The sequence below is a fragment of the Nomascus leucogenys genome, unplaced genomic scaffold (assembly GCF_006542625.1).
Source record: "Nomascus leucogenys isolate Asia unplaced genomic scaffold, Asia_NLE_v1 2720_50883_qpd_obj, whole genome shotgun sequence".
NCBI classification, from domain to species: Eukaryota; Metazoa; Chordata; class Mammalia; order Primates; family Hylobatidae; genus Nomascus; species Nomascus leucogenys.
This window is the reverse complement of record NW_022097713.1, coordinates 14,163-37,901: the sequence shown is the minus strand read 5'-3', so window position 1 is coordinate 37,901 and position 23,739 is coordinate 14,163. Positions and strand designations below refer to the sequence as shown.

Below are 23,739 nucleotides of genomic sequence, written 5' to 3'. Positions count from 1 at the left end.
TCTGGCTTCCTCTGCAACTAAAAATAATTGCCCTCCCCAATGATGGGTCTGTGTGTTCCACAGGTATAGCAGCAGAAGAGACAACTTGGAAAAAGTGAAGGTAGGCCAGGCACAGTGGCTCATGGCTATAATCTCAACACTTTGGGAGGCTGAGGTGAGCGGATGCGCTTGAGCTAAGGACTTTGAGACCAGCCTGGGCAACATGGCAAAACCCGGTCTCTATAAAACAAAAATACGAAAAATTGGCCAGGCATTGTAGTCCACACCTGCAGTCCCAGCTACTAGGGAAGCTGAGGTGGGAGGATCACTTGAGCCAGGAGGCGAAGGTTGCAGTGAGCCTAGATGGCACCACTGCACTCCAGTCTGGGTGACAGAGCAAGACCCTGTCTCAAAAAAAAAAAAAAAAAAAGGTAAGCCACAACTCCACTTAAGAGGAGAGGCAACTGGAGAAAGATCCCAGGAGGTTATATTCAACAACGGAGCAATAACACAGTAGTTTTGCCAGATATGCACAACCTTTAAATGGACATATTCTACTCTGTTCACCACCTTTATAAAAGTTTTCAAGTTTTCTGGATAGTTCTACCCAGTTGACGGCAATTACCCTGCCAGGTAAATTACTCACTATAATTGAATAAACCAGCAATCTGGTTTATCAGTCAGTCTCTCTTGCTCAATTGACAATCCCTAAAAGTTCATCCATTCCTGTGTGAGACGGTATATCTGACAATTCAGTCAAAGGAAGTTGGTCAAATCTCACAACTGACTGCCAAAGAAAGTAATACCTAATCACAAAAATACCACAATTAATTACAGGTAGTAACTAGGTTCTAAAGAAATTATGTCCTAAGCAGATTTTAATATAAATTTTGAACAGTTATAGCAAATAAAGATGGCCTTTGGGTCAATAACAGAACATAACAAAAACACTAAAAATTCCTGTACATAAACACACACATATCACAAGTCTAGTCAGAAAGAAATACATAGATAAACAAGATAGAATTTTAAAAATAATTTGCAAGGGAAGTTCTTAATGCTTCAGTTCTAAAATATTGTCTTCTTTTAGAAAAATTTAAGACTGGAATAACAGATTGTTTTTCCTGCAATGCTGTAATTACTGCAAATTTATCAGCAAAGAAGTAAACAGCAATGCAATTTTTCCTTAAGCTTGAATACGTAAGGGAACAATAAAGAAACCTGATTAGACCTGAACTAATTAAAGTCACACCAGTAATCTTCAGGCCAGCTCTGGTCTCCAGGTAGAATTCCAGGACAGGTTTGTATCACTGGGTCCATTCCCAACAGGCTGGATAGGAGAGTCCGGAGTAATTGTAAGGATACCACCTTCTTCTATCCTCGGCTGCCCGACTGGCATTGGGCTTCACATTCCAAGAGTACCTCCTGTGTGAACAGTCCTCTCCAGGGGGACCAGGAGGAGGGAGATGGCGTCTCTGGTAAACATGAGGATTCTCTGAAAATTTTCTTAAAGCAAAACAAAAAGTAATAAGCCATTACTAGGATTAATGCAATAATTTTTATTTATTTTAAATTTATATTTTCATAAAATATTTTAAATTTATACACTTACAAAATAATATATATTCTACTGTTTCCTACCTGTGTGACCTTAGTAGATAAAATACTTAATTGTTATTTCCATAAGTTCTTTATAAAATGGGGCTAATAATACTTTTCACCTTCACGAGCTGTTATGAAGCTAAATTAAGAAAATACATTTCAATTACCTATGATGCCCTGGCACACCGTGGATTCCCAGAAGCCTTTCCACCTTTCCCTACAGAGATAAATGCATGCCCATACTATTCTAATCAAATATTTTCTCTCCCAAAGTCTGGCAGGGTTGACATAAGACAGAATAAGCTATTTAGTACTGAAAACAGATAGCTGCTTCCACTTTATAAACAAACATACATACATTAATTATAAAGTGTGAAAAACTTTAATGATGGTACATGCAACAAATTCGAAAAATTAGGATTTAAATTTACTTGTTTCAAAAGCAAGACCAGAAAATCTCATGTAATTATACAAAAGAAAATTTGGGGCTGGGCGTGGTGGCTCACACCTGTAATCCCAGCACTTTGGGAGGCCAAGGCGGGTGGATCACCTGAAGTCGGGAGTTTGCGACCAGCCTGACCAACATGGAGAAACCCCATCTCTACTAAAAATACAAAGTTAGCCGGGTGTGGTGGTGGGAGCCTGTAATCCCAGCTACTCAGGAGGCTGAGGCAGGAGAATCGTTTGAACCCGGGAGGTGGAGGTTGTGGTGAGCCGAGATCACACCATTACACTCCAGCCTGGGCAACAACAGTGAAACTCCGTCTTGAAAAAAAAAAATAATAAAGAAAATTTGGAAATCTGAGAAAAGAAAAACTAACCCCCGCTACACAGCCCTCAATCCCACTTACTATAATTCAATTAGTTAGTATTTCCTTTTATTCTTTTCCCCAGCATCTTTTTCTGACTATTGAATCACAGCCTATTATTTTCACTTATCATAAATGAGCTAACACTTTCGATGGCTTTACAAAATGTTATAGTATGGATTAATTATTTAGCTACATTCTCCACTGTTAGAAATACAGCAGCTACAAGTTTTTCCACAACCACAAATAATGCTGGGATTAACATGCAAAACATATACTACTGTATCCTGAGCTAGCCCAGCATCTGACACATGGAAAGGAGTTTGAGAAATGTGCCAAATCATTAAGTAAATATAGCTTTTTCTGTACTTTGAAGTATTTCCTTAGTCTCAGAATGAAATTACTAGGTAAAGTATTTTTATGGCTCTTGAAATTGTGCTTCAAAAGGCTTATACCAATTTTTAATGCCGCAAGCGACATATTTTTGAAATGTTTACATCTTTTAAAAATGTCAGCTTTTCTTAAGTTTTTTTTCCTTTTTTTAATAAAAACAGGATTCCAGCATGTTGCCCAGGGTGGTCTCAAACTCCTGGGCCCAAGCAGTCCTCCCACCTCAGCCTCCCTAAGTGCTGGGATTACAGGTGTGAGCCAATGCACCTGGCCTAAAAATGGCAATGTATTTTTCAAAGTGTTTACAATGTGCTGAACTGTTTAAATTCATGTTAACTGTCAATACCAACCACTATGGGGTATGTATTATTAAAATATCTATCTGACTGATGGGAAAAAGGAAATGTAGATAGGCTAAGTATCTTATCCAAGATCACAAAGCAGGCGAGTAACAAAGCCAAGATGCAAATCCAGGTCCAGCCTGACAACCACTACAACGGAGTGCTTATCAAAAACTGTTGCTAAACTGGCTGGGCAAGGTGGTTCGAGCCTGTAATCCCAGCACTTTGGGAGGCCGAGGCAGGTGGATCACCTGAGGTCAGGAGTTCAAGACTAGCCTGGCCAACATGGTAAAACCCCCATTTCTACTAAAATACAAAAATTAGCTGGGCGTGATGGCAGTGCCTGTAATCCCAGCTACTCGGGAGGCTGAAGCAGGAGAATTGCTTGAACCTGGGAGGTGGAGGTTGCAGTGAGCCAAGATTGCACCACTGCACTCCAGTCTGGGCGACAGGGCGAGACTCCATCTCCAAAAAAAAAGAAGCTAATAAAACTGTTGCTAAATGAGTAGTCAAATAGTCAAAGAATAATGCCTTGCTATTTGTGATAGTTAATTTTAGGTGTCAACTTGACTGGGTTAAGAGATATCTAGATAGCTGGTAAAGTATTATTTCTGGGAGCATCTGTGAGGGTGTGTCCAGAGGATACTGGTGTGTGAGTGGGTGGACTGAGTGGGAGGATCCACTCTCAGGATGGGTAGGTACCATCCAATAGGCCGGGGGCCTGGATATAACAAAAAGGCAGAGGAAAGGTAAATTGTGCTCTCCTGGAGCTGGAATACCTTACCTTCTCCTACTCTTGGACATCAGAACTCCAGGCTTCATGGCCTTTGGACTTGAGGACTCACACCAGTGTCCTCCAACCCTTACCAGATTCCCAGGCCTTCAGCCTTGGATTGAGAGTTACTCCACTGGCTTCCGTGGTTCTGAGGCTTTCTGAGTTGGACTGAATGCTACCAGCTTCCCCGGTTCTCCAGTTTGCAGACAGCCTACTATGAAACTTCTCAGCTTTCATAAGTGCATAAGCTGATACCCCAAATAAAAAAGCTCCTCCTCCCATCCACCCACCCATCTACCCATCCATCATCCATCCATCCATCCATCCATCCATCCATCCATCCATCCTACTGGTTCTATCATTCTGGAGAACTCATACTAATGTACCACTTTAACCATACTGAGGTTTTCCCCATTGTCCAAGTGAAAATACTTTTGTTGTTTTATCTGTTCAGATCCTTTGCAATTTCTCTATTAGGATTTTATTATTTTTCTTATAATTCATATCAACTCCTCAAATAACAATCTTCCTTATTCTAAAAAGTATACTACATTAATGTAGCCTAAGAATATAAGATCCTTTTTGATAGCCACATCAAACTCTTCGCTTAAGTTTAAAATCAATGAAAATTTCTAAGTCCCTTTCCGAATTGCCTCTGCAAAGTCACATATTCCTTGTCCTGTAACTGATTTTCCAGTGCTAAATGCAAAATACAGAGCAGAATAATATCTCCTGGTTCAAACCAAACAGCAAGAATTCCTTATCGGCCAGGTGCGGTGGCTCACACCTATAATCCCAGCATTTTGGCAGGCTGAGTGGGGTAGATCACAGGGTCAGGAGATCAAGACCATCCCGTCTAACACGGTGAAACCCCATCTCTACTAAAAATACAAAAAATTAGCTGGGCGTGGTGGCAGTGCCTGTAGTCCCAGCTACTTGGGAGGCTGAAGCAGGAGAATTGCTTGAACCTGGGAGGTGAAGGTTGCAGTGAGCCGAGATCGCGTCATTGTACTCCAGCCTGGATGACAGAACGAGACTCTGTCTCCAAAAAGAAAAAACAAAGAATTCCTCATCAGTATCATAATGTGTTTTCATTAACTATGGTATTGATTTCTATCTCAATTCTAGAAAAGGGAAAGCAGAGAGAGGTACCTGACTGATTGTTGCAAATTTTGGGTCTGGGTGTGGAAATGTCGAGGAGCTGAGTGACCCTGGATCTGATGTAGATTATACCTAGGTCCTTGCTTAACAGGCTTATTGTGGACTGGTTGCATGAGAGGTGCTGAGTCTTCAAAACCACTTGACCTGGGTACACTGGAATTCCAATTCCTTAAAGAGAATATTTCCACACAATATTACTGGTTTCCAGATTTAGTAGTCAATTTAGTGACTCTATTTTGGCATATGAAAATAACAGTTTCTTCCTTCTCCCATTCCTGTTTACGTCTCTCCCCAACAAATAAACAAGCTACCAGAAGAATGAACATATGCAATTTAAATTATATAAACAGAGATCTCCCTGACCCACAAATCTCACATATATAACATACGACTTACTTTCTGATAGGACCATTCTGAAGGTCTTCGATGCAGTTCTGTCTTTCTAAGCAATGTCCCCGGCACCTATTGAATACTGAGGAGAGGATAAACTGTAAGAAATAACTGGACAAAGAGCAAATCTTTCCAGAAAAAGCAAATTAAGCTGAAATTCACTATTCAAGCTGTTATATCTCACTACTTCCACATACATCTATAGACTTTTGGCAAGACTATCTTATATTGGACAAACAAATTACAAACTTTTTTCCAAAATTTGAGAAATTCTTCTACATTTCCACCTTTAACTTTAATAAAAAGGGAAAAATAGTGACAACCCTCACACTTACATTCAATTGCATCATCTGGCCTCACGCCTTCTACATCAATCAAATATCTAACAAAACCACATAATTTGGGTCATTTATATATGAAAAGAAAAAAAATCAAGTTTTTTCAAAAAAGGTCCAATTTCAACTTATAGACATAGATATAAAAATCCTAAGAAAATATCAGCACATCAAATCCAGCAGTTATTAAAGAATGACATACCATGACCAAAAAGACGTTTTTCAAGAATGCAAGGATGACCCAACTCCACAAAATCTATTTATATATTTATTTACATTAATGTAATTTAATAAACAAAAGGAAAGAAAATGCAGAATCATTTTTTACCAAAATGCTTTATACACTAAAAATAGAGACTTCCTTAATATAACAGAGTATTTATCAGAAACCAACAACAAACAAAAGACAAACTGGGAAAAATATTAACATTATATCTAAAAAATACTGTATAACCAACAGAATGGGCCAGAAACTTGGGAGTCACCATCACTGTCAGCCATTTCTTCCATACTCTCATCTTCAATTCACCACCAACTCCTGACAACAATATTACCTAAATATCTCTGTAGAGTATATCTGCATCTTTCTACCAAAATGGCCACCATGCCCTGGTCCAATCCACCATTATGCCTCAATTCCTACAAACACCTCCCAACTTGTCTCCTTGCTTCTACCTCTTTCCCTCTGCAGTGTATTCTCCACTCAGCAGCAAAATGATAGGTTGAAAATACAAATTTGAATGTTCCCCACACTCATCCCCAACAAAAAAAATTCAATGGTTTTCGATTGCTCTTAAGGTAGTGACTAAAACCTTAAACATAGCTCTGCATGGTTTTAGCTCCTATCCATATTTCCAGCTCCCTTTTAATGCCGTACTACACCCATGGCCCAGTCTCCCTAGCCAGTTCCTCCAACACAGTATATGTTTTCCTGTTATATGGTCTCTGCTGATCCTTATGTTCAGAATTCTCTCCACAACATCCCTACCTGGTTAACACCTACTCATACTTCAGATATTTGCTCAGACCTCCCCACAGAAACCTCTAGTCCTCTTGTTGAAGTCAAATCCTCCCTATTCTATGCTCTCATTGTACCACGTCACTCCCCTTCTCAGCACTTGTCGGAGTTGTAATTCTATAGGCATTTGTGTGATTCTTTAATATCTACTCCCTCCCTAGACTGTTAGGATGCACAAAGGGCAGCTCAAGTCTCTTTGCTAACACCCAGCACAGGGCCTACACATAATAGATGCTCAGGAGATATTTTCTGAACGAACAAACATAACTCAGTACAGTGTGGCAACATCCATAAAAAGCGTAAGGACACATACTATTTGATTCAGAAATTCTATTTTGAGTGAAATTACCTCCGGGGCTAAGGGATACGTATTCAAAAATATTTACATAGAAATGTTCACTACTTCAAGGTTTTATAATATCAAAAACTTCTGACTTTTGTGTTCATCGGTGTGCAAAGAACAACGCAGCCCTTAAAAGGAACAAGGAGTCCGGCCAGGCGCGGTGGCTCACTCCTGTAATCCCAGCACTTTGGGAGGCTGAGGCGGGTGGATCACAAGGTCAGAAGATCAAGACCATCCTGGCTAACACAGTGAAACCCCATCTCTACTAAAACTACAAAAAATTAGCCGGGCATGGTGGCAGGCCGCTTGTAGTCCCAGCTACTTGGGAGGCTGAGGCAGGAGAACCGCGTGAACCTGGGAGGCGGAACTTGGAGTGAGCCGAGATCGCGCCACTGCACTCTAGCCTGGGCGACAGAGCGAGACTCCGTCTCAAAAAAGAATAAGGAGTCCAAGTATTTTCAAAGAAAGATGTCTATCACGTATTAAATTAAAAAAACAGGCCGGGCGCGGTGGCTCACGCTTGTAATCCCAGCACTTTGGGAGGCCGAGGCGGGCGGATCACGAGGTCAAGAGATCGAGACCACGGTGAAACCCTGTCTCTACTAAAAATACAAAAAATTAGCCGGGCGTGGTGGCGGGCGCCTGTAGTCCCAGCTACTCGGAGAGGCTGAGGCAGGAGAATGGCGTGAACCCGGGAGGCGGAGTTTGCAGTGAGCCGAGATTGCGCCACTGCACTCCAGCCTGGGCGACAGAGCGAGACTCCGTCTCAAAAAAAAAAAAAAAAAAAACCAGAATGTCTAACTATTATACCATTCAATAACATGTATGCTTGTATCTGCATTTTTAGAGTCTGAAAAGATGTGTACTCAATTATTAATGGTGGTAATCTCTGGGTGGGGAGCAAGACTGCCTTCTACTTCATGCATTTCTATACCGGTTCCATTTTTTACAACAAGCTTACATTACCATTGTAAACAGACAAAAACAACTTTAAAATGGTCTGCCTCTGGGGTTGGCAACTTACCTGCAAATGAGGTAGCCAGTCCTGTTTAAACCATGGGTACAACGGACACCAATAAGTTTGTCTATAAAAAGAAAATACAGGATTAAGTAACTGAAGTAGATACACAAGTGTATAACATTATCACTGCCCTGAAAATTAATAACTCTTAAGAGGAATTGTTTTTGCTAGGAACATACTATAAAGAATCATCTAACAGAAAGCCAAAACTCACTGCTTCTGGGAAACTTTGCATAGTCCTAATTAGACTCAATGATGTCAACTGCAGGCCTGGTCAGACACTAACAGCTAAAACTGCAATGAGACAAACCCATCTATCTTAAAACAGAATGCCCATCAGCAACTGATTTAATTATACAAAAAGGGAGTGAAAGCAACAACAGGCTAAAAGAAGAATGAAATTTGTTTCTGAATGAAACAAATAAAAGGCCTTCACTCTTGATATTGAATATTAAGGACAGTTTCCATAGTACTCTTGAGTTCCCGAAGAGCTTCTATTCCTTCTCTTGTTCGGTGCTCCACACATACCACAGGTCTACTTGCCCTGTGAAGTACTCAGGTAAATAGCACTATTCACATTTTACAATGAAAAGGCAAGGCTTGGAGATGTAAGTCAAAGCAGGCAAACAGTACAAGACTAGAATCAAGTCTAAGATTTTTCCCATTACACCACAGTACTTCTTAGTCCATCTTTTTAAAAAATTACATGAGGAATTAAATTTAAAAAGTGTAGTTTATCTTTGCAAAATCTGTGTCCGTGACTAGGTAGCGTCTGGTAAAGAAGGCACTCATCAGCCAGGTGTGGTGGCTCACGCCTGTAATCCCAGCACTTTCCAACCTGGCCAACATGGCGAAAACACGTCTCTACTAAAAGTACAAAAAATTAGCTGGGTATTGTGGTGGGAGCCTGTAATCCCAGCTACTCAAAAAAAAAAAAAAAAGAAAGACAGAAAAGAAAAAAGAAGGCACTCTGCCGGGCGTGGTGGCTCACGCCTGTAATCCCAGCCCTTTGGGAGGCCGAGGTGGGTGGATCACCTGAGGTCAGGAGTTCAGACCAGCCTGGCCAATATGGTGAAACCCCGTCTCTACTAAAATGTAAAAACTAGCCGGGTGTGGTGGTGGGTGCCTGTAATCCCAGCTACTCGGGAGGCTGAGGCAGGAGAATTGCATGAACCCAGGAGACGGAGGCTGCAGTGTGCCAGCATGGTGCCACTGCACTCCAGCCTCGGCGACAGAGTGAGACTCCATGTCAAAAAAGAAGGCCCTCATCATTGCCAGCCTGGATTACTACAACAAACTAATCTCCCTACCTCTATCTCAACTGATCCTCCATAAGGCAGATGTTATCTTTCTAAAACATAAGCCTGGCTGGGTTGTTTTTCCTTAAAAATCTCAATTTAGCATAGCATGAAGCCCAAATTTAGCATGGCATTTAGAATCCTTCATAAACTGATATCAATCTGTCTTTCCAACCGATCTAAGTCCACAATGATCCTAACTATGATTTACAAGGGCTGATATGATCCACCTCCCTTCTGCCCAACCGCAACCTCTCTGATCCTGTTTCTCCTGCTCTTATCCTCACTCACTCCACTCCAGCCACACTGGGCTCTTTAACATTCCTCAAACATGCCTAGCATAGTCATGCTTCAGGGACTTTGCACCTGCTGTTCCCTCTGCCTTAGGACGCTCCTCCCCAGACACCCAATGGCTTGGTTCATTACTTCCTTTAAGTTTCTGCTCAAATGACATCTTCATAAAGAGGCCTTCCTGATCACTCACCTCTTCCCTCATCCCTTTATTGTGTTTTGTTATTCTCCAAAGCACTTATCACCATATATATTCCATGTATTTATTTGCTTATTTCTCTCCTCAACTAGAATGTAAAGTATATAAGGGCAAGGACTTTGTTCTATTTCCACTTTCTAGAAAAGTGACTTCGACATAGGTTATATAATTATTTGTTTCAAATGAACATATGAATTCCATGCCTTTTCACATTATTTCTAGTCACACAAGAGGCTGCCTCTCCATGGCTTTAGGCCCTGTGCCTTTTGTGCCTAATCCCCAAAACTGGGCTGCCCTTTTCTCATCCTGGCAAAATTCTCATCCCTGCAGCTCGAATGTTGTCTCCCGTCAGGCCTTCCTCAATCTCTCCTCTATATTCTCACTGTACTTATTCTTTTATTATGATGAAATGATGAACCGTCTTTTGTGGTTTTTTTTTTTTTTTTTTTTTTTGAGACGCAGTCTTGCTCTGTCGCCCAGGCTGGAGAGCAGTGGCGCAATCTCGGCTCACTGCAAGTTTTGCCTCCCAGGTTCACACCATTCTCCTGCCTCAGCCTCCCGAGTAGCTGGGACTACAGGCACCCGCCACCATGCCCGGGTAATTTTTTTTTCTGTATTTTTAGTAGATGGGGTTTCACCATGTTAGCCAGGATGGCATCGATCTCCTGACCTCATGATCTGCCTTGCCTCGGCCTCCCAAAGTGCTGGGATTACAGGCGTGAGCCACCACGCCCGGCTTTTTTGTTCTATAATTAACCCACATCTTTTTTTTTTTTTTTTTTTTTTTGAGACAGAGTCTCGCTCTGTCCCCCAGGCTGGAGTGCAGTGGTGCCATCTCTGCTCACTGAAAGCTCCGCCTCCCAGGTTCACGCCATTCTGCTGCCTCAGCCTTCTGAGTAGCTTGGACTACAGGTGCCCGCCACCACGCCCGGCTGATTTTTTGTATTTTTAGTAGAGATGGGGTTTCACCGTGTTAGCCAGGATGGTCTCGATCTCCTGACCTCGTGATCCGCCCGCCTGGGCCTCCCAAAGTGCTGGGATTATAGGCGTGAGCCACCGCGCCCGGCCTAACCCACATCTTAAACCACATGCACTACATGTTTATTTTCCTAGGTAACTGTGAACTGCTATAATAAAAAACAAAGAGTGCTATCACCTCTGTGTCTTCGTGCTCTAACAACAAATCTAAAAGGATCTCAGTGTTTACTGAATCAATTTATTTTCTCAGTCCCTACTAGTTCTAGGAGACAGTGGAGAGTGTAGTGTCCTCTTTTTATCAGTGAGCCTGGTATCTGTGAGAAGGGATTATAGCAGAGGTAGCCAAAACTGATTACAAACAAGGTCCCAAGCCTGCTATGGCAGTGAGTACTGCAAGACTTAGCACAACTCAGGCAGAAGACCAACATGGAGTTCAGTCTATCCAATTGACTACAATCAGTGTAACATGTGAACAACGAAGATTTAAAAATGTGTTCTCATGTATTCATAAGGACCTCCTAGCCCTCACAGAACAGATGAAACGCTATATAAAAATTTCACACAAAAGAGCCTAGAAGCAGTGAATAGGCCATCACCTGTACCCTCATATCTTAAAAGGTAGTATTTCTGTGACAACAGCTTATACAAATGAGAAAGCCAAACTTCTCAAGTTTTAAAGTTAAAGTACAAGGGAAGATCTGTGAACAAGGTTTAACATAATTAAAAGCTAGTGTCCACATTAAGTGAGTGACTGGGTTACAATTTGAAATTTTATCTTCAAACCCACTGATCCAGTCTCTATCTCTCACCTTCCACTCCCTATCTTCCCACCTCTGTCTCTATTCTTTCTCCACTACTCCATCACATTTTTTAAAAAGGACTATTTACTGTCAGATTTATGTAATAAAGTGTACACTCCTCAAGCTAAATTTGGAAAGAAGGCAAATGAAGCCTCTGTCCTGTGGGTGTCAGTGGCTTTCCAAAGATAAAAGCTTCTTCAATCTTAAAATATGGCAAATATCATGTTCTTTCTGGCAGAGAGATGCCAGAAAAAGGCAACTGGATCCTTAAGATAAAGAAGCTGTTAAGTTCTATTTTCAAAAGAGTAAGGTAAATCTTAAAGCAGGAACAAGAAAGCACCAGCCTTTGGCTTAAGTTCTCTCGTGTGAAGAATAAGAGGTGGTGGTATCCTTCCCCATCTGTACTTAAAGCGGAAAAACAGAAGAAATATCTTTTTTTTTTATTATACTTTAAGTTTTAGGGTACATGTGCACAATGGCAAGTTTGTTACATATGTATACGTGTATCTTAAATACATAGGACAAAGGGGCAATTCCACTGGTGCACTTTCTTGTTTTGCTTCTAGGGGTCCGTCCCATTCTTACTCTTTGCCCTTTGTCTCTTTCACATAACTCTAAGACTCAGAGTTTTTTAATCTTTTCTTCTACTCCTCACTTCTTAACCAATATATAAGACAAAACTAACATTTTAATTTTATATTTCCCATTCAAATTAAAAAAGAAAGATGAGTTAGTTCAGTTCATATTTTGCACTAAAACTAATTTAACATTCCAAAGTTAAATTATTTGTGATCAACAAAAGGAAAAACATCTTACCCTATTAGCACCATCTGACATTTTCATCACCTTAGCATCATTAAATACAACAGGTCTAAGGTTAGAACTATAAAAAATACCAAAAATCCCCAACCCCATTCATAATGCACACCACAGTTCAGGTAAGAACAAAAACTCACCATTATCTTTATTTTCTTTCAAAAACCCATTAACAGCGTGTTTGAATTTAAAAATAGTCTCATCATCAGGCACTTGATGTCCAACTGTAAAAATTTTTAAGTAAGGAATAGTTTCTGGCAAATCCTAGAAAGCAAAACCATAAAAGATGTGTATTATTTTACTTGTAGAGTGAGTAGGGGACCCAGAATATAAGCCAAGAGATTATAACAAACTTAATATGCCAATATCAGTATATGCAATTCTGATAAAAGAGCCATTTCTTCCAACACTGCTTCAACCAGGAAGTATCACTTGATTTTCAATAAAACTACAAAATAGTCACTAGGTATACAAAACTGAAAGCAAATTCCATGTGAATGAATGCATATTTAACTATAAATTATATAAACAGTTCCATTTAATATTTTACAATTCAAGGGCCAGTGCCTTCATAAAGCAGCTACGATTTAAGTAGAAGAATAGAGAATAGAGTCAGAAGAACTTGGATTTGAATTGTGAGATAGAGGGAATTCCAGGCACTATTGAGAACTGATATTCTTGGGGTGGGAGAAAAGTAGATACAGATAAAAGACAGAAGAGGCTAAGTCAAAATCATTTTAACCATCCGTAAGTGTATAGTTCAGTGGCATTACATTCACAGTATTGTGTAACCATCACCACTGTCTATACCCAAAACTTTTTCATCATCCTCAACAGAAAGACTCTGACCATTAAACCATAATTCCCTTCTCCTCACCTCGTAGATCCTTTAGTCTGTTTTCTGTCTCTGTGAATTTGTCTATTCTAGGTAGTTCATACAAGTGGAATCATATATTTGTCCTTCTGTGTCTGGTTTATTTCACTAAGCATGTTTTTAAGGTTCATCCATGTTGTAGCATGTATTAATTTTATGCTTTTTTATGGCTGAATAATATTCCATTGTGTGCATATAATGTTCTGTGTATCCATTCACCTACTGATGGACACCTTTTGGCCATTGTGAAAAATGCTGCTGTGAACACTGGTGTACAAGTATTTGTTTAAATCCTTGCTATCAGTTCTTTTAGAACTGAAGTTCTGAGTTCAAATGGAAAGTATCAGCATGAACTCATGATGTATTTTAAAAACAAACATTATTTCTTAGCACCATCCACAGAAGAAGACTAGTAACAATGAGCCTAGGAGCACTGAGCACCTCTAGCACTCAGACTGTAATCTTTAAATAGTGTTCCCACCAGAAAGGAATCAAAGCTCCTTGGGAAAATGGCTGAGTTCAGGGTAGGGCAGGAAATGTACAAGATAAGCCTGCAATTTTTTTTCATATAAATAGCAAAAAAAGAGTGATCAAAGATTACTAGAGTTGTGTCAAAAGGACTCAGGAGACAATCTAAGAAGCTCCAACTCTCCAAAGATAGGGCCTCAATTTGTGCTTCAATTAAAAAAAAAGAGAAATAACTAAATTCAAGTTTTAAGTCATCCTTGTTTGAGCCTGTTTTATCTTCTGTAAAATTATGTATTAATTGTAACCATTTAATCCTCTGAGCTTAGCGAAGAAAAAGCATTCGATAGGAGATACTAGCACAATTGCTACTTTATCAGCACAAGATTGTTGAGAGGATTAACTAAGTTAATACGTGTGAAAGTACTTTTTTTTTTTTTTTGAGATGCAGTCTTGCTCTGACGCCAGGCTGTCATGCAGTGGCATGATCGTGGCTCACTGCAACCTCTGCTTCCCAGGTTCAAGCGATTCTCCTTCCTCAGCTGCCCCAGTAGCTGGGATTAGAGGTGTGCACCACCCACACCTGGCTAATTTTTTTTTTGTATTTTTAATAGAGACGGGTTTCACCATGTTGGCCAGGCTGGTCTTGAACTCCTGACCTCAGGTGATCCACCCGCCTTGGCCTCCCAAAGTGCTGGGATTACAGGTGTGAGTCTCTGCACCTGGCTGAAAGTACTTTTTAAATAGCAAACTGCTGTACAAATATTAACAAACATTAGGTGTTACTGTTTCCAAAAGCCATGGAACTGGTCAGAAGAAGGATCATTCTTTCCCACTGAGACGCTAAATGGGGCCAACAGAATATATGAATCTCTGTATTGTATCAACAGATACTGGGAAAAGAAATCATAAACTTAGAGAACGTTCTTTTACATGATGCTTACACATGCTCAGGCAACGGGTTAAAATAAGTGCTAAGAAATACTGGATATTCCTTTCTTTCCTTCAGGCCACTGCTAGTATTAATAAGTTTACTTCATTTTCAAAATATAGAATATGGAAGCTTATAGAATTTCTTAGGCACACACGCAGCCTACTGCCAAATATTTTAGTTCAATTCATGTCTTCGATTTCATTTAAGACAGCAATTAAAAACATGTAATTAGAGAAATAACTTGGTTCTCTTTTAAACTTACTACCCATCAAAGAAGGCCAAGCTTCATATTAGCACAAGATGATTACTGAATTACTGTAAATTATTTTAGGATCAGAATGAAGAAAGTTCTTTTCAATGAAGGGTTCCACTTACTTCTAGTTTATAATAGCGTTGAGTATATGTTAAATCAATAATCAGTCCAAATTCTTCATTTTGTTCTCGGATTTTGTTAAAAAGATCCAAAGGGGAAAAGCATTCTTCTGGAGCAAGTTTCTTTTCAAAACTCTGTCAGAAAGAATGAAATAAGAGCAAATATGTGCTTAAAATCCTGTACTACATTAGGCATTTATTCAAGTCCTGTGATGCTAACATACAACGAGATTCAAAGGAAAGTTTCCATTCTCCTGGACCATAGAAGGTATATTGTAACAATCCTTTCTTCCAGAGTGGTCAGAAAGAAAAAAATAAGCCCACTTCTATATATGTATTTCTGTATTTGTTTCATGTTGGTCTCCTAATCAGACTGTAAACTTCCAGATTTTATTCACCACTGTATCTCCAGCTCCAGGTGGAGTGCTTATCATATTTAGTGTTTATAAATATATCTTTTCTTTTTTCTTTTTTGAAACAGGGTGTTGCTCTGTCATCCAGGCTGGAGTGCAGTGACACAAACATGGCTCACTGCAGCCTCCACCTCCTGGGCTCAAGCAATCGTCCCACCTCAGCCTCCCAAGTAGCTGGGACTACAGGCATGAACCACCACACCTGGCCTTTTTTTTTTTTTTTTTTTTTTTTAAAGAGACAGGGTCAGCTGGGCGCCGTGGTTCATGCCTGTAATCCCAGCACTTTGGGAGGCCAAGGCGGGAAGATCACAAGGTCAGGAGATTGAGACCATCCTGGCTAACACTGTGAAACCCCGTCTCTACTAAAAATACAAAAAATTAGCCAGGCGTGGTGGCAGGCGCCTGTAGTCCCAGCTACCGGGAAGCTGAGGCAGGAGAATGGCGTGAACCCGGGAGGCAGAGTTTGCAGTGAGCCGAGATCACACCACTGCACTCCAGCCTGGGTGACAGAGCGAGACTCTGCCTCAAAAAAAAAAATAATTTAAAAAATAAAAAAATAAAAAAAGAGATAGGGTCTTGCCGTCTTGCCATGTAGACCAGGCTGATCTCAAACTCCTGAGCTCAAGCAACCCTCCTGTCTCAGCCTCACAAATAAATATTTCTTACATGTCTACACATATAAAGGATGGCTTTCATTGCTGAATATTCTTTTATGTATGTGGTTTATTTTTGAACTTTATGCTCTGTTCCTTCAATCTGTCTGGCTACTTAGGTGCCAGCAATGTACTTTTTAAAAAATAGACTAGTTTGGCTGGGTGCAGTGGCTCACGCCTGCAATCCCAGAACTTTGGGAGGCCGAGGCAGGAGGATCACGAGGTCAGGAGATCGAGACCATCCTGGCTAACACGGTGAAACCCCGTCTCTACTAAAAAAACAGAAAAATTAGCCCGGTGAGGTGGCGGGCGCCTGTAGTTACAGCTACTCAGGAGGCGGAGGAAGGAGAATGGCGTGAACCCAGGAGGCAGAGCTTACACTGAGCCAAGATCACACCACTGCACTCCAGCCTGGGCGACAGAGCCAGATGCCATCTTTAAAAACAAAAAAAATAGACTAGTTTTCAGAGCAGTTTTAGGTTCACAGGAAAACTGAGCCAAAAGGACAGACAGTTCCCACACGTACTTTGCCTTCCCCACCCCACCCAGACTCCCCCACTATCCACATTCCATACTAGTGTGGTCCATTTGTTACAAATGAAGAACCAACTCTGACACATCGTTATCACCAAAGCCTACAGGTTAGGTGTGCATGGTTCATTCTATGTTACGCATTGTATGTACATATTATGTTATATATATTTTGCCACAAAAAAAATGAGAGAAAGAACTAAGTTCAAGTTTTGATTCTTCCTTTTCTGAGCCTGTTTGATTATCTACAAAATCATTTATTAGATGTAATCATCTATCCTCTGAGCTTAGTGCAGAATAAGCACTCAATAAGAGATATTAGTACTACTGCTACTTCATCAGCACAGGATTGTTGTGAAATGTGTTAATATACGTGAAGCCCTCTTATAGGTTTTGATCAATATATAACAACATGTATCCACCCTTACAGTATCACACAGAATAGTTTCACTTCCCTAAAAATTCCCTGTGTCTCCAACACCTTCTTTTTGGAGACAGTGTCTTGCTCTGTTGCCCAGGCTGGAGTACAGTGGCATGACCACGGCTCACTGCAGCCTTCACCTCCTGGGCTCAATCGATCCTCCCACTTCAGCCTCCTGAGCAGCTAAGACTACAAGCACACACCACCACACCTGGTTAATTCTTGTATTTTTTGTAGAGACACGGTTTCGCAATGTTGCCCAGGCTGGTCTAAAACTCCTGGGCTCAAGCGATACACCCACCTTGCCTCCCAAAGTACGGGATTACAAACATGATCCAACAGGTCTGGCCTGAAATGACTCATTTTTAAGCCCAGACATGCAGAGAAGCTGACACAGCAGTTGAAAAAGGAAATCTGATCTATGAGTCACAAATTAAATTCCCAAAACGTTTCAAGTAGGCTTCTCCTGATACTAATCTGAGCTATGCTGGGGAAGTCTAATAAGAAAGACATGGAATCTAGAAAACAATTATTTGTCTTCACCTTCTCATCTTTTTTATGGCTGTCAAAAGCTTTCCCCTCCTATTGCTCCTATTCCTTTCCTAGTTTAAACAAAAACACAATCTTCAGATTTTCCCCACTGAAATCCTGACCTTGATGACCCAGGGGATATTTTTGATTGTGACCATGGAAGGAAAGGAGTCCCACTGGCATTCAGTGGGTAACGGTTGCAAATTCTAAACAACTTGCCGAATTCAAGACAGTCCTACAAATGTGTCCCACATCCTGAATGGCTTTTGGATGTCCTATTCAACATTAATATAGATAAAAAGCTGTTCATATTTAGCTTGGCCTTAGAACCTAACTCCATTTCACAAATAAACACAAAGTATTTTTTGTACAATACTAATATCTATTGAATTTTCCAGGATAATAATCACCTTATCAACCAAATGAAGATTATACTTTGTTCTGTTTGGAAATCTATTATAGAAACTCCTACCACTAAAGCAATATAAGCCACCTAGACCAGTCTACATTTGTAATTCTTGAATTCATGGCGCAGGCAACTATGACTCTATGTCTTTTAATGCAGTCATGTCCAAACATTTCTATATTGAAATGAACATTATTTTATTATAAATTACTTTTATTTTATTTTTTATATTATAGTTAGGGTGTTCACTGGTACTTCTGTTTAAAATATGAAGTAGGTTGTATGTACCTATGAACTTCATTTCAGAATAGTAAAGCGGTCATTACAAAGTATTTGCTATAAAAAGAGAAAATGGAATGTGATAGAGTGGAGAACAGTATTCTGCATGGTGAACTCAGATGCCTGAAAGAATACTGAATTAACTTTTGCTTACCTTTTGCAAAGGAACTTTGAAAGCAATGAAATGAGTCCCAGGCATCCGCTGTCCAACTGGGAGATAGTATTTCCACCTATTAGATGTATTTTTTGTTAGCCAAATTGTATGTTAGCCTTGTTTCCTTGCATAGAATAAGACTTTTTGAAAATGGGAATCACAGCCCGCACAACATGTCCTCTCTTCTCTCTTTGCTTTGCATTTTGCCACTCCACTTATTAAACCCCACCAAGTAACGACCTATACTGTCCTCTCCTGTTTCCCCATCATGAAAACGAACACAAGCCAACACAACAGTACAACTCAAATAAGGCCTATATAAAACCGGAGATACCCAGAACTTCTGTATCTCTGTTAAACTTGGCCCAGTACCAGATACTAAAGTGCCATTAATACAAACATATTCACTGAAATAATTTAAATTCAACTATTTCACTTCACGGTTTTAGTTTTCATACGACTCATGCCATCAATTTCAATTAGTAGGAAACTTCAAGTTCATATTTTAAGAGAAAACCTGCTAGAAGAGGGACTGTGAACTTCACTTAATAATGCTAGGAATTGCCTGGGCGCGGTGGCTCACGTCTGTAATCCCAGCACTTTGGGAGGCTGAGGCAGGTGGATCACCTGAGGTCAGGAGTTCGACACCAGCCTGACCCACATGGTGAAACCCCGTCTCTACTAAAAATACAAACAAAATTAGCCGGGTGTGATGGCGGGCGCCTGTGCAGTGAGCCGAGATCGGACCATTGCACTCCAGCCTGGTGCACAAGAGTGAAAATCCACCCCAAAAACAAAAACAAAAACAAAAAAAACGGATTGGAAGAAAACAGGAGATTCACTAATTAGAACCCAACTGCAATAGGTCAGGCAAGACCTGTATTAAGGTACTGACAGAAAGTGACAGTCAAAAGATAGTGGATAAAATGAAGAGGACTTATTGAGGTATGAGATGGTGGAGGATGGTCTCAAAGAGTAAAAACAGTTCACTGCACCTACGTGCAAAGTCTCAAAATTAATCATTTGTACGTATAAAGGAGTATCTTTCAAACGAGGCCTGTTAGGAAGTAACAAAGTATGCTCTTTGTGATTTCTGGAAACAATACAAACCAACTTGCCATGTGAGATCTCAGGGCGCTACTACTGCTGCGTTCCTAACTCAAACCATTACACTTGCCGTGCCAACGTAACAAGGAATTGAGGAGGTTCCATTCTGGGAATTAAGGAGCGTCCCCAACAGTAACAGTCCCACCTTAAAGCAATCCTTCCGTATTTTACCTAAGAGCAATGGCCAGAACCTCCCTTTCACAAGAATACGGAGAAATCACAGGACATCACAGATGTCCCCCTTTCGGCTACAGCGGGTGGCGCAGAGGGTCAAAGCCTCAAAGCAACGGGCGGACAGGTCAAGCTTGCGACGGCAACAGCGAGAGGCAGAGACCACACAACATGAAGCCCAGACCCAGAAGCCACGAGCTGGAAAGGCCACGCCAAGGGACCAAACATACTACCTTTCGGGGATGTGGTTTCCGCCCTTCTTCTTGGCCGAGGAGCGCCCTGAAAAGTCGCGTCTCCGGCCCCAGCCACTGCGGGGATGATGCCACTGGCTCATGTGGGTTCCAAGAAGCCGCCCACCCAATGCCAAGCCGGCCGAAAGCGCCAGTCGGGCGCCCTCAGTGCCAAGATAAGACCCGAGACCGGAAGAGACTCGACAGCCACCTACGCCGCGCTCCAGCATCTCGCTATTGCGCATGTGCCACCGCCTGTCGTGATGGCGTAACCACGCTGGCTTACTGAGACTCCTGATTTGTAAACAGGACTTTGTTGGCTACAGCGCCCTCTTTAGCCAGAGGCCGGTAGCACAGATCAATAAGGGCGTGTATGCACCCTTCAGAATTCAAACAGCGAGGCACAGGGAAGTCCCTCTGCCCGATCCGCCCCCAGCCCCGGTTCCTTGTGTGTTCTTCCAGATATTTACCAGTGTTTACATTCATATTTTGCATATTGTGTATACATATTTACTTTCACATATATGTATATCCTCTATTTTTATACAAAAGGAGTAACTGTACATATTCTACAATATACCTTGAACACTGATTTTCCCAGTCAATTTATGCATACATAGATCCTATTTTTTAATGGCTATAGGCAATTTAATTGCTTATGAATAACATAATTAAAAGTACCATAACGTATTTAGCCAGTTCAATATTAATGGACCTTTAGTTGGTTTCAGGTTCTTTTCAAATCTTGTTACAGACAATGCTGCAATGTGAACATCCTTATACATATATACAACTATATCTAAATTCCTAGAAGTAGAATGTCTGGAATGAAACATACAAACTTAAAATTTTGAAAGATACTACCTAATTACCCTCCAAAAATAATGTAGAAACATACATTCCCATCACAGCCAAACTTTTATTGGGTTCCTATCACATACCAGCTATCATGTTATAGGTGGACAGAATGTATTTAAGTTTTAGCAAATACAAAAAATAACTGAGAGTGGAGCTCAAGTCCAAGGTTTCCACACAGTTTCAAGCATAAAGATCTATACCCGTTAGAAAAACGTTGAATTCTGCTAAAAGTGGAACTACAAAGGACAGCATACCCTATAGTAGCTTTGAAAATAGAATAGAGTACTGAATTCCAGATTAAACGGTAAGTAATTATGATTGCAGACTTTTTTTTTTGAGACCCAGTTTCACTTTACCACCAGGCTGGAGTGCAGTGGTCCCATCTCGGCTCACTGCAACCTCCACCTCCCGGGTTCAAGCAATTCTCCCTGCCTCAGCCTCCCGAATAGCTGGGACTACAGGTGCGTGCCACCACTCCCAGTCAATTTTTTGTATTTTAGTAGAGACAGGGTTTCTCCATGTTGGCCAGGATGGTCTCGATCTCTTGACCTCATGATCAGCACTCCTCGACCTCCAAAAGTGCTGAGATTACAGGCTGGAGCCACCGCACCTGGCCAATGGCAGATTTTTGAAAGTAATTTTTACTTTTTAGTTTCTAATTTATGAAAGTAACTTAACTATATTTTTAGTAATCTTTGCAACCATTTTAGAGCTGGGTAAACCAAGGATGAGAAAGATCAGAGCTATTGAATAAATGAATATTAATAAAGCTAGACTGCTAGCTTTATTAACATTTTTGAGACAGTACTTTTCCAACCAGTCTTAAATACATAAACATTTACGATTCTGAAAATTTCCACATCATTAAAAATGTGTCAATATTCATAAATTGTTCATTGGAAAAACAAAAAGACAGGTTAGCAGAACATAACAAACCTACAATTAGGAACATTTAAGCATTTGTTGTTGTTGTTGAGATGGAGTCTCTCTCTGTCACCCAGGCTGGAGTGCAGTGCGTGATATCGGCTCACTGCAACCTCTGCCTCCAGGTTTCAAGCAATTCTCCTGCCTCAGCCTCTTGAGTAGCTGGGACTACAGGCATGTGCCACCATGCCCGGCTAATTTTTGTATTTTTAGTAGAGACAGGGTTTCACCAAGTTGGCCAGGCTGGTCTAGAACTCCTGACCACAAGTCATCTGCCCTCTTCGGCCTCCCAAAGTACTGGGATGACAGGCACGAGCCCCCGTGCCCAGCCCACATTCAAATTTGACATTAAATTATAAAATATTGTGGCCGGGCATGGTGGCTCATGCCTGTAATTCCAGCACTTTGGGTGGCCGAGGCGGGCAGATCACTTGAGGTCAGGAGTTTGAGATCAACCTGGCCAACATGGTAAAATCCTATCTCTACTAAAAATACAAAAATTAGCTGGGCATGGTGGCTCATACCTGCAGTCTAGGGTACATGGGAGTCTGAGGCAAGAGAATGGCTTGAATGTGGGAGGCAGAGGTTGCAATGAGGCAAGATTGTGCCACTGCACACCAGCCTGGGCAACAGAGTGAGACTCTGTATCACAAAATAAATTAATTAAATAAATAAATAAATAAATAATACAAGGTTCTTTTGGAATTTATGAAAAATTCCAATAGGTGTATAGTAGCCAAAACTACAAATGGTACAAATGTCTATAGACAAGACAAGATACAAAATGTGACATAATCTTTCAGAAGCTAGAAAAGCTGTATTGGGCTTACACTTTCAATTCACTAAAAGACACAACACTGGGGTGAGAACAAATTCATTAGGGTTGACACAAGAAAATCCAGACCTTGGCAGAATGGGGTTTATAGAAAGTAACCAGACATACTAATGAATAACATAAATGAGGTAATATGACATAAAAAAAAACGGAAAAAGAATATTATAATTATTTTCTTCAGTGTACAGAAGTAATGGAAGTTCTGGATGAGCTACATAAAAAACATAAATTATCTATTCTATTAATACAAAATAAGTGTGTCAAATTGTTTGTCACAGAAACCAAAAAATCCACACAAATCTCTTTTTTCCTGTACCCTCACCTTACCTGTTTCCTATTCTCCACTAAATGCTTTAACTCTTCATTTTCCCTGGCCCTTGCACCCAAGCATGGCTGACAGGAAATCCTAAAGGCCCAAGATTCTATAGTGGCTGTTTGGAAGGGAGAGGAGGCTATCAGTAACTGCCACACTGGATCCTCTTATGTGAGAAGAAACACGGTATCCTGAATGCCTCTCACGTATAAAAGAGCAGGATGGCAGGGTGTCTGTGTGGCCCAAGGAGCCAGAGGTAGCAAACTGTGGGCAAAAGAATTGTGACCAAAGGCTAGAAGAGGGAAGGTCTGCAGGCAGCCTTGTCTTCTACCTCTCTGGTGTTTGCCTCTCATGAGCAGAGTCCGTTTTCCAAACATCGGGACACTGAAAGAAGACTCCTGCTCTGAAAGTTGACAAGAAGGAATATCCACGAATGTAAAAATGCAAGATCAAGGCTTGGCCCAGAAACAATGCCTAAAATCAAGGGGTAAAAAAAGGGGAGCAGAAGAGAGATCCAAGTCCAACCTGGCCCAGCCCAAGAAGGTAGGATTCGAGGAGAGGAAACTAAAAGAGAAGAGCCTTGGACCACATCATCTCCTATAAGGGGCAGTCAACGAAGTTTGCTGTTCAACCAAGTTACAAAAGAGAGTTCTTTAATCCCTTCCTTTGGCCCTTGAAAGTGGCAGTAGGGCCGGGCGCGGTGGCTCACCCCTGTAATCCCA

At 40.8% G+C, this 23,739-nt stretch overlaps 1 protein-coding gene across 3 annotated transcripts; it reads right to left on the bottom strand.

Moving 5' to 3' along the window:
• Positions 1-824: 824 nt before the first annotated feature.
• LOC115834336 (RNA/RNP complex-1-interacting phosphatase-like) lies at positions 825-20,491 on the bottom strand. 3 transcript variants are annotated; one of them, XM_030809089.1, is made up of 9 exons: positions 20,091-20,491; positions 18,580-18,655; positions 15,195-15,326; positions 12,687-12,810; positions 8,168-8,228; positions 5,783-5,829; positions 5,454-5,529; positions 5,049-5,225; positions 825-1,485 (listed from the first exon to the last, which is right to left on the bottom strand). In XM_030809089.1, exons 1-9 carry the CDS (start codon positions 20,330-20,332, stop codon positions 1,287-1,289), a joined length of 1,134 nt encoding a protein of 377 aa, XP_030664949.1. In that variant the 5' UTR covers positions 20,333-20,491; the 3' UTR covers positions 825-1,286. The 3 variants fall into 3 exon arrangements, with proteins under 3 accessions (XP_030664949.1, XP_030664951.1, XP_030664950.1); XM_030809091.1 differs by lacking the exon at positions 5,049-5,225; XM_030809090.1 differs by lacking the exons at positions 5,454-5,529; positions 5,783-5,829.
• Between the last annotated feature and the right edge of the window lie 3,248 nt (positions 20,492-23,739).